General features: G+C 29.9%; 1 protein-coding gene across 1 annotated transcript in view; it reads right to left on the reverse strand.

Moving 5' to 3' along the window:
- LOC130890691 (arginine kinase 1) overlaps positions 1–10,911 on the reverse strand; it is a 41,259-nt gene extending 30,348 nt beyond the window's left edge. The window contains exons 1-2 of the mRNA XM_057794923.1: positions 10,849–10,911; positions 10,515–10,661 (exon numbers count right to left, since the gene is read on the reverse strand). Of these exons, the coding sequence (XP_057650906.1) occupies positions 10,515–10,558 (44 nt within the window). The 5' untranslated portion in view covers positions 10,559–10,661; positions 10,849–10,911. The remainder of the gene's footprint in view (positions 1–10,514; positions 10,662–10,848) is intronic.
- Positions 10,912–12,503: the final 1,592 nt, after the last annotated feature.

The following is a 12,503-nucleotide window of genomic DNA, read 5'->3' on the forward strand; positions in this document are numbered from 1 at the left end:
ATTAGTTTCTATTTTGTTCCTTAATAGATAATAGCCTCTCTTTATCAGTTCCTTGAATATGTTATTCAAAATTTTTACGAGTTAATTATTATTTTCTTTTATTGTTATTATTATAACTTTTTTAGACGAAAAATAAATGAAAAAAAAAAGTAGTTTGTATTGATTATGATGCAATTTATATATGAGACACATCTCAGTATTTAAAAAATATATGAATACGATAAAAAATAAATTAGCATTAACAATCTATAAAATAAAAAAACTTACATTACATTTTTCAGAAAATTCTTGAAAGAAAATCAAATACACGAAAAAGAGAATTTTTAGAAATGGTCCACATACATATAAGAACGGGAAAGCTGTCAATGATAAAAATACCTAAACAATTTGAAACTCATAGTTCTATTTTATAAATATTAATATAACTACGAATAATTTCATTGATATCTGCTAATATTTTAAATGGAACAACTAAAGAAAAAATTTTTTTATAAAACAGATTTTTATTTTGATATTCATGCTGTAGATGATTATTGATCAATATATTTACATAAATTGCCAGAATTTTTTACTAAGCAAACCCCAATTATTTTTCAATTTTCTAATCTTAAAGACGTAGTCACTTTTTTTACACCCTGTATGTATATTTCGTGAAAAAATAACCTTACAATAAATAGTGGATTTTCTATTATAAAAGATTATTTCGATTTCGATCTAATTTCGGTCAATCAAATTTTTTTGCCTGTTTATAATAGTTACAATAGCGTAAATAATTGGTGATATAAAAATTGATCACAACTCATATGCTCTTCTTCGGAAAAATGATAATTTACTATCATATTGATATTTGGAAAAATAAAGAATTGCAGGGAGATTCCATATAATAATGTGTCTCAATGTAGCAAATTCTGTTACTATTTATAATTTTAAAACGCTGCTTCGAAAACTGCTTTTCAAAAATTGATAAGTTTATACTAGAATTAATAAGATCTAACAATAAGCGACCATCAAAAATATGAGCCATTCCCATTTAAAATTCTAGGGGTAATTATTACCATGTGATTAAAACTGACCTGTTTTTCATTAGTCATATCACTTACTGGAGGAAATTAAGGGTGGGAAGAATATCATCTTCGTATATATACGTAATTTAATATATTGTAAAAATATGTTGGCAATAAATTAAGCACAGCTTGGGTTTTTATTTTTTTATTTTGTATAACAATTAAAACTGAAGTTCTCTAGAAATCTTGGATGATTTCAAATATATTTTGTTCAGTGTAATCCACTTTAAATTTAGAATATTTCAGGAACCAGCTGTTTGAAACAATTCACAGTTAGAACAAGCTGGGTAAATTTCATCGTTTGCCTGGGATTACAAAAATAGTAGGTATCTAGTAAGTAAAAAAACTATGAATTGATCGATATTGAAACTAAGTAAATTCAGTCTACTAAGTGATATAAACCCAAAAGTAATGGAATCATTTTGTACACAAGCTTTTTCAAGAGTTATTGAATGATGATCAAAATATTTACGTTATTTCATATGCACACTATATAGAAATCTAAATTGTCATTACATTACAATAAAGTTGTTCTGACTCTAGCACTAACAACAAATTGAAACGTCCTTAATTGAAATAATCATTTGAATATGTCACAGATGTTCACAAGCAGTCGCTTTAATATTAAACCAAAGGATCCAATTTTATTATTTTAATAATTTAAAAATATATAAAATTAAATTTATATATATATATATATATATATATATATATGAAATTATTATATGTATAATAATGTAAAATCGAATAAACAAAAACCCCACTGAAGTAATAGCATTAAGACACCAAAGGGTGGTTCTGTTTAAAATAATTAAAAATAAAGAAATTAATTAAAATTAAAATGTATATTAATATTATACTTTATAATAATTATACATTAAAATGTATATTCGCTTATATCCGTTCATATTATTATTTTTTGTAGTTTATCTTTCATCTTCATCAATCTCTAGCTTTTTGGATGCATTAATAATAGAACCATAAAATATAAATGCGACTCAAACTTTGAAATCTACGTTTAAGATGGAACATTGAATAATTTAAGACTGATAGAGATAGACTTATTTCAAGGAAATCAATTTGCACAAAACGTTCATTTGTCCAAATATTGGAGCATACTTCGTTGTTCATTTAGCCAAGTTTCATGTAAATACAATAATAGTCTTTCTCAAGTTTCCCATTGTTGGTATTTGCTTTACTACTAAGATAAAACAATTGAACTTTATTTCTACCACTCCAACCAATTTCTATAGGTTTTTCACATGTAACTTCTTGGCAGATTCTACAATGAAACAAGTTTTTCTTTATTTAAATCTTATAGATTAGAAACAAGATAGCGTCATATACGTTCGACATAACTTTTTTTATGTGTGTAGATAAAACTCCACTTTCAAATATATACTTGTGACTTGTGTCATGTTCCTCAAAAAAATCAAAATATAGACTTCGTTAACTTTTCCTGCTTATTACTAAATTAAATTATGTACCCTACAAAATACTAACAAGAAGTAGGTATTGAAGGCAAGACCTTCATTTAGTACTACGTATTATTAAGACCTAGAAAGTGAAATAAGAATTGATTCTATAATATTAGAGGGATAGTTATGGTTTATGAATGGCCTTTAATAATGTTGACATTTGGTAATACAGACTATTAAATTCCAAAACTTTCATGGGCTATTAGTATTGTTAACAATGGGCATGGTAGATGTTTCTTTGCCAACAAGATGATTTACCTATCAAATGGAAGCATGATAGGTTTCTTGCGCACTTGCAGGTCAGGATCATTAAGGGATGTACTATATCAAAGTCAAAACGCCACAAATAGTATATTAATAGCTGACCGACTAATGCACCTACAAATTATATCTTTACGATGGATAATAATTTGAACGTTCAGATAGGGTTCCAATTATTAGTATTTTTGTATGATCTTCCTCTCACATATTTTTTAATTTTAAGTTATTATAATTATTATTATTTCGTCAAAATGATTTCATTCAAGTCCATCTAAACGGGTATTTATTCATTATACCTCATTCTTTAGTAATTAAAATTTAGTTGAATAAAGCGATAGCTAAATTTATGAGGAAGTAAGGGCAATTACTAATTTATTTATCCAATATATAATGTAATGAAGCTTCGTAAGGTATTACGACTTCAAGCATCTAAATTTGAATTCTTGGAACTGTTGGTGATATTCATACTGAAACTCACTGTTTTAACTACCACTACACAAACACAATCAACCAGAGCTGATGCGCGTTTCGATAGCCTAACCATGTTTTCAGAGACCGAAGGTAGCTTTCTAGCATATTGACCTACAGAGTTTGGTTGGTTCACCTGGTACAATTTTCATTATTATTAAATATTGAGAAGAGCAACCAAACCGACAAGTAATTAGCTTGAAACTGATTTAAAAAATATCTGAGAACATACAAAATAATTTTTACCTATCCACAATTTGAAGCGTTTTGACTTCTGATTACATAGTAGAAGAAATTTTGAAATTCATATAATAGGAATTATTTCCATGTTATTCAAATTCGATAATCATTCTATGGTATACAATTTATTTTGTTCAATAATTCTTATCGAATCTATACCAGATCTTTGTTATGATTGCCATTTTCTGATATAAGCTAACGTTCTGTGAATTCTAAGACATTTCATGTAGAAAATGGTTTAGCTAACGAGTGCATTGAAGTTTACTATAAATAAATTAGTGTCGCAGTGTCTGTGGCAAATACACTACATACACTACTACCAAGTTCTATATTTAATTGGAATTAATATTGTTTAAATAGGTTCAATGTCCGCATTATAGAGAACTTCTACAGGGGTATCCAAACATATAAAAATGATTAATGTGAGATTATAGAAATGATAGACCAAAGTGTACTCTATTCAATATATATATTCCAAACTTTCGATTAACTATGTATGCATCCTCGACGAATTAACTAATTGAGTATCGTGGGATCGTGAGATTTTACAAGAAAATATTAAATTCATTTAGTCCAAAAAACAATTTTCAAAATGACATCTGACATAATTATTTTTTGAACTATATGAATTTAAAATTTTATCATAAAATTTTTTACAAAAAATCTACCCTGAGGATGAATATATAGTTTTTCGAAAGCTAGACATATATATTAAAAAGAGGACACTACACAATTGTATATTATCAGTTAAATAAAATCTAACCATAGTCGGCGATAATATGAAATAAATTTCTGATTATATATGAGGTGCGTTCAATATATTAAAATATATAATATGTACTTGAGGCCTCGGATATTATTTCGAAGTTCAATTATTCAAAAATATGGTCTGTCGCTCTTCAACATGGTGCACTGCTTTTATGAGGTGCACTAATCTCGAAACAGGTTAGTTTCCTTATAATCGTGAGCCATTAGGGATGTCGAAGGACGTCAGGCTATTCGGAGGAGACGTAATTCAATATTCATCGCAATATTAGACAGGAAAGTAGTTTTTTCTTATTTGAGAACGACAGACCATATTGAAATTATTGAAATTAGAAATAAAATCTGAAGTGAAAAATAGATATTACTTCAAAATCAGAACTATCATTATGAATGACTAGTAAGAGGCGTGAAGAAAAATTCAGTAAATGAATACTTATACCAGTAATTACTTAAGCTGCACCTACTTCAACTAGTATGGCTCGAACCATAATGTGTTGATACAATCAGTGACAAGTTTGAAGCTTTTTCTGCTTGTTATTCTGCTACTATAGCCATTTTAGTGAGACCGGTACTTGCCGTGAAACTAAGATCTCGATCAACAGTTCCAAACTTTTTATTTCAAAGAGACGATTGCGGTATTTGCTAAGTGAAATGCGAAGAAAGAGATCTAAAAAATGAGCAAACGACTTTTTGTCTTCGTTAATTGCTTTCAAATAAAAATAGAATCAAACTGGGTTCCCAGCAATTTTGTTAAAAATAGATTAGCTATACTGCATACGTAGCTGATAGTAATATCAAATATTGAATGAAGTGATATAAATTTTGTTTTTGATTATTCCATCATTTTTGTTGGTAATATTTAGTTGCTAGTACTATTTTAATAGAAAATTCATAAAACTTTGTTTCTAAATATTGATGTCTTAAGTTTCTGACCGGTTCAATGATATTTGCAGATTTGGCAGAAGTTCTGGTTTCTTTTAAAATTATCGAACGATTCGGATGATAGTTAATAGCAAACAATTCTCACAAACAGAGCTTGGGCGATTTTTATAATTATTTGTTTGTAGAGATCTTGTAAAATAATCCATATTATGATAGTTTTTGTCGGATCTTTGGTTTATTACTCTATGTTCTCTATCACTATCTATCACTCTATCACTAATTGCCTTCCACTCCGTTATAGCAACATTTGCAATATTTCCACCGAAGTTAAAATAATACGTTCAGATGGTCATGACTGCAACTGCAGCTTAGATGTTTCAGTAAATTATTTATATTGCTGAATACGATTATTTACATATTTCTTTTATTATCCAAAATCCATACGTGCGTGCTAAACAAATATACAGGGAATTTGATATTTTGCAAACGTCTTTAAAGATAATTTTCTATAATAATCAACATCATCCATATAAAATAAGTTTGGTCACGAATTATCAGATGATAATTTCGATAGACGTGAGTTTGCTGACGCAATAAAAATATTACAATAGACACTTTTAAAATATTTTAAATGAGATTATTATTACCAATTTCATTGCAGGAATCTTGAATTGTCCGACGTAATTCAATTTATCGGTAAACATATTTACTGCGTATATTAAGTATTTAAGATGATAGTTCATAGTCCACAGTTGAATTATGATCGGTTAAGTACTGATGAGTACATAGGCCTTCTTTGGCTTGAGCTACTTGACGTCACTAGATAAATTGAGAGTCGTGACCAAGTGTTTATACTTCGTATGTGTGAGTGCTGGAGACTCACAGATGACGTCGACTTTAAATTCTTTCTCCTCCATGCACCAGCGGCACTTCGAGTCATCCGTGATGCCCATAGTGTGAAAATGGAGTCTTAGATGACCTTATCCAGTTAAAAGGCTAGTCAACAATCAAACTTCGTGCCTGTTTAAGTGGAGCAGTTATTTGATGAAAGATACAGAAGGTCCATCTATGTGTGTATTGTCTCACTTTTTACCAGGTGTTTCTATACATCCCAGGACTCTCTTACTCTACAGCATAAGCCTAAAGCACACCGTTTCAGGCGTTAATGCTTGTATAGCAACGCTGTTGTGTAAGCAAGATTTAAGATCTAATTATCTGAGATTATTCGTATTTAACCATGTTAATTTATGTGGCTATAACTCCAAAATGATGCAATCAGGTAAAGGGAAGTATTCAATTAATAAAATTCAGTGTTCAAGAATTTTAAAAACAAAAAATTGATGGTGATCCATTGGACATAACCATACCATCACCCATATTATAATAACCTTACAAGCCAAAATTTATCAGCCAGGTCAGCATCCTTATAGAACATGAATTCATAGAAGAGTAAGGACTACCCGATTTAAATCAATATCTAAGGACGGCAAAATGGAACGAATTGGATCAACTTTCAGAATCCAATTAGCAGAATATAGAGACGATCTGGAGCAGTTATAAGGATTTGATAGGGATTAAGTTTCAATTACGAACATAGCGCATTATTATTGCATTTGCTCTGTGTATTTTGTGAATATTAATCTTTATTAATCAAAAATATTTAACTTTTGTTGTAGAAGGTGACGCTTTTTGATATTTTTTCATTATTCTACTCAAAGTTCATCTGTAAAAAACAAAGTATAACTAGCGCCCTCCATCAGCAGTGCTAAATCAGAATCCGAGCTGGCAATTATCATGCCAAAACACGAAGAACTTCTGATGTTGAAAAAAGCTGAAAAAATGAGAATATATTTCGAAAATTATCTTAAAGAACGTTCTCCAGAAATATATCTGCTTCGAATCATACTATTCTGGATGTCAAGATTATATCAAAAGCGACGTAAACATCTATAAATTCCAATTTCTTAGTTTATCTCTTGAAATTCAGTAGAATCCTAACCGAACTTTTCTAATAGTCGTTAGAGTCCTGAAAATATCAATGGTTACATAGGAACATAGTTATATTTAACTGAGACGAGACTATGACCGTGGCCCTGGACGTAAGAATGTTATTTCTGGATAGCACGTAACTAGCCGGGCCTGTCGATGCAGCCCAGCCACTTTCTAATAGTAACAATTAGTATTTTATTTAGATGTTATAATATTACGAAACAAACAATTTAACAGAGCCGTATTTATACGATAATTTTGTAGAATTATCATTCTATCTATTGATACAAATAAATTTGAGTGCAATAATATCTATACCTATCATCTACTTTAATGGTGTTTTATTATCTAAAATACGATTAAAGATTTTTAAAATAAGATATGAATGTAGATTTGCCGCACTGTGGCCGACCATCAACCTCTTCAATAAAACCTAATTTCTCTACAATAAAACAATATTGAAGCAAATTATGAATTACGTTTGACTTCGAGAGCGTCGTCGACGGAATTTCTGAACCTCCCAAATCAATGTATAAAATTCAAAGCATCACTGCTTCACAGCACACTGATATGAAAGTTCAAGTTATTATGCCGTCTCCTGTAACAACTTATTCTGAGAAATATAAGGTTATCTTAAAATTTACTAATGTCTCTTCATTTCTTAGAAAACTTGTACATTGTCACATTTCAAAAAAGATTTTCTATCACATCTTTTCCATCATTGCAAGTTACAAAATAATACTCCTTTGTGAAAAAAGCACAAACCGTTCAGAGATATCCATAATGTAGAACATACTGTAAACAAGATTATCCTGTCAGTTGTGAGTATACAAACAGTTGCTCCTCCCGAATAATGAAGTAGTTATTATTTCATAGAAACCAGAAATAGTTTCATCAAGGTACAGACAAAGTTTTCAGAGGTCAATTACTAACACTTATCAGAATACCTAAAGGATTTCAATGTATGATGCCAAGTTTTCGATTAAGCAGGATATCAAGAGAGGATCAGGCCACTGCTTCTACCAAAATTCCAAATTAGATAATTTAAAACCAATTTTCACGGGATAGCGGCACTTTCTCTATATTTAAAAACTCTCACAAATTATTTCGCAAAAGTAGTCATTAGGATGTTGTCCTCTTGACTCGTTATAAATCAGGTTTTTGAGTACTGTTGGTGTAGTCGTTGTACACTTAAAGAGAACACGAATATTGTCCATTTCCATTTTTTTTAACCCAACTAACCTCAATGAAATATCTGCTTATTCAATATTCCAAATTCAAATGTGTGAGACTGCCTTTGACATAAGTAATATAGGTATTAATTAAATACTAGATAATAGCTAGATATATCGGTTAACAAAAACAAAATAACATGACTAAGCTCTTAATACTAGCTATTCTTGTAGTATAAGCTATAAGGATCTTTTTTAACATAACAATGCAGCAGAACACCGCGTTTTGTGAAATTTCGAATGTTATCTGCTCATGAACTCACTGATTTCTTTTGAGATTAGGTACCTCACTTGTTATACCGCCAATAATATGAAACTGAACTTTTGACAATTGAAATTCTGCCAAGTCAATTTTATTATTGTTGTATGATCTTCTCTAAAAAACTTCGACAAGGCAAAGAACCGAATTGGTCAAAAAAGTGTCAACACCCATTATGAAAGCATACAAAAAGATGATGATATAATACAAAATAATAATGAACACTGAAGGTTTGTCATATATTAATCACAAAATCATTTCATTTAGTTTAATCATGTGTCTTGTGAAAATTACTGTTAACGGCTTGCACAAAATTTGATTCCATTTTGCATTTAGAAACGATTATTCCTGTCACTAGATACAAGAGTTATCAAAAATTATTTAAAAAGTGCTCCACCTCACAAATCGACTTGAACAAGCGGAAAACAAAAAATTCAACCAACAATCTGGCAAAGAATCTATCTTTAGTTGCGTCTGACATCACCTTTTTATTTTGGCTAATTCACAAAACATATTCAAAATTCAGTTTTATGGAAAGGAGATAAGTTTTTAGGCTGTTTTCTGATGGAACTATCACAATCATTGTACCAACTAAATACACTTTTTAACACTGCTTCTCCATACTGACACTACCTGGCGCTCGTTTCGATAACGAGGTTATCTTCTTCAAAAAGCGGTTTTTACATCTCTAGTACCAGGAAATGAAGCATATAATATGAGTTACAATCTACAAGCTTGTTGTATTGTCTATTGAGACTGTATTGATTTGAACGAAGCCTGTGGGAACAGCACTAACATTGAAAATTTCGAATGCGGAAATTCAAATAAGTAATAAATAATTAGAACTAAACTACTGACACTCAATTGCCGTTGAATGGATGTATATGCTATTTAAAAGTACTGGATACACACAATTTTAAAATCGACTATTTTTCATTTAGTTCATAAATTATTTGTACATTATCAAGCCAGCATACGAATGTAAATTATCAAACCTCTAAAATTTTTTAAACGCACATTAGAATTTATTATTTTTGGTGCGATTTGCGATTATTTTACAGAAAATATTGTTAAAACATAAATTGTTTTGTTCTAGTCAATATCACATTGCTCAAAAGAAAACAGCTGATAAAATTGCTCTGAAAGGAAATGTAACAGAAAATCAATAAGTTGCGAAAGTTGGTATTGGTATACCCAACTAAAAATAGAAGTCGATACATTGAATTAAGTAGGAGGAGCTTTATTATTATTTTATATAAACTGAGTTACAACTGTTATAGCTGAAATATCTATGTAGTTGTGAAATAATACTAAATATTTCAACTCATTCCATATTGATTTTCTGAAAATCTAGAATTCGATTAACTGTACTGTGTGTATAGGCAGTTTTAGAGAATACAAAAAAAACCGATGTTGCCGGAGTGTTACATATGTAACATAATTTAGGTTGTACAATATTATTTATTTCTAAGAAATAATATTACTATGTTACAAGATATGGCAACAGCGTACTTCTATAGGTGAAACGCATTCTATGTAGTACTTTAAATATTTCGCGCTCGTGTTATAATAGTACTTACTCGACACAGATCAATGTATATGTTTAATTTTTTAATAATTTAACTAAAATATTGCCATAACCTCAACAAATGCTTACAGTTATATCACAAGGGTGTGTTTTAAGTATACATCTATATTTATTAGTGTTGAATCACTAAAAAATTCATGTTTAATTTTTGACTAGAATATTACATGGATGTGAATTTCATCTTCAAATAGCAAATTGGATGCCAGCCAAACAGTTTATTTAGACACTACATACGTAAAAGCCGGCATTTTTTTGTAAAAAAACAATACATTATAAATATTTACTCACCTGTACTGTCGGTAAGTAATAGTTCCATACCACAAGGCAAACATTTTGAAAAAACTACGACAAATGTTGAACGCCAGATACACAATGAATATACTTCTTCTCCCGTTCTATAGTCACCCTTTTACTGGCAGATCTACTCAAATGTTCCTAGAAAAAATATTCAATACTTCTCTTGTGTATCTTGAAGTAGCATATATTTGCAAAAAATGTAACTTCAGAAATACTGTGAAATTGGTATTGCATCACTGTTAAGTTTAAAAATACTTCACGTGCAGCTACAAAAGCGTGTTAATATTTGTCAAATCAATACATAAGTATAAGAATATTTACTCACCCTATGGCTCACCAAAATCACTGAAAAACTCTTTTCACCGAATAAAAGAACTGTTCAGCTATGGTATGACTTGTGTCACTGAAAAATGAAATATTTCAGATCAGTGTCGTATTCTTAAAAAAAACTCGCTTTTTACATCGACTAATAATAAACTGTACGCAAAACGAAGACGTTAATAAATTTATTCAATAAAAGGTTAATAAGAATTCGTAAGCATTTGAGAAATTGAGAAAATGGGTCAACTTGCCAAGCTAACCCTCTTAGGTCCTTGTGTATTTATTGAGTTTTCGGATTGGAAAGGCGCGAAATCCGTACGTATGCAACTAAACATACTTTTGAAATTGGATTATTTCTATATGACAGTTTTTATCAATGAATACTGCATTTTTCAAAAATGGATTTATGCGCAGTCGAGTCAGTGAATATTCTAATTAAGCTTTATATTTATTTATTCATTTAACCAAATTCTTCAATTCTAATTAGTTGAAATATTTTGTACGGGTGGTTTTGATATGCGAACATGAAAATCTTGAATAAAAAAGTACAAATAGGGATACAACATGGTGAAGGTAAACTGAATATATCTAGTAGTTTTGTGAGAAACCACGAAAGCAATAGTGTCTTATATCATTTATACAGTAAACTCCGAATTACCTGTCGATTGGTATGGTAAGATAAAAAAAAACAAAACAATTCAAAGTAATTATTTATATTTTCACATATCAAAATTTAATGTCATTCATAATCTAAACAATAAAAAACTTCACAGCAATTTGAATATCATTCAAATTCAATAAACTCAATATTTATAATTTTTTTTTGAAAAAATTAAACATAATTCAAGACACCACAATGCTCAATTGATTAATTCAAACAATTTTTTAATATTGTTATACTTTTACATTGTACTTTTAGCAATCTTTTTGTCCCTGAAGATGAATAGATAAGTATTCGAAAGCTCGGAATATATATTAAAAAAATATAGTATAGTGCGCCACACTTCCACAATGAAAACATTGATAATCTAGTTGGCAAAGACTTCGTTCCAAAAATCTTTATGCACGCGTCAGTAAAAAGCTTTACACAAAATTTCAACTTGCTGCTTCAATACATTTTATTATAGTAGAGCTCGAACAACCATTCAGTGAAGTTGTTTTGAAACTTGTCTCAAATTGAGTTTCGAGCTTTTTTAAGATTTTGGACTAAAGAAGGATTAACACACACAAAAAAAAACAAAATGGAGGCTATTTACGGTGACTTGTGTCGATTATTTTGAATTAAAAATTGTTTCGCTGGGAACGGGAATCATAACAATATGACTACGTGAGAAAGACTCTGTGACGAAAAACATTCAATCAGTAATCCGGCATCCAAAAGAGATTTCATGGAGTGACAATAAAAAGGAGAGCCTGTGCCAAAAACAAAACATCAAAAAAGATAAAGCTACAATATTTTGGGACTGCGGGGCTATTCTTTGGATTAACTTCAAGTAACCAAATACAACCGTGAAAGCGACATATTACTCTGATCCACTAAGGTATTTGCGTCAACAAATTATCGGAAAAAGGAGTGACAAAATCAGCCGAGATGTGCACTTTCTTCATAATACTCCAGTCCACCCTGTTTCGCTCTTCAATGCTACTGTACTCGAATGT

The sequence above is a fragment of the Diorhabda carinulata genome, chromosome 1 (genome assembly GCF_026250575.1).
Source record: "Diorhabda carinulata isolate Delta chromosome 1, icDioCari1.1, whole genome shotgun sequence".
NCBI lineage: Eukaryota > Metazoa > Arthropoda > Insecta > Coleoptera > Chrysomelidae > Diorhabda > Diorhabda carinulata.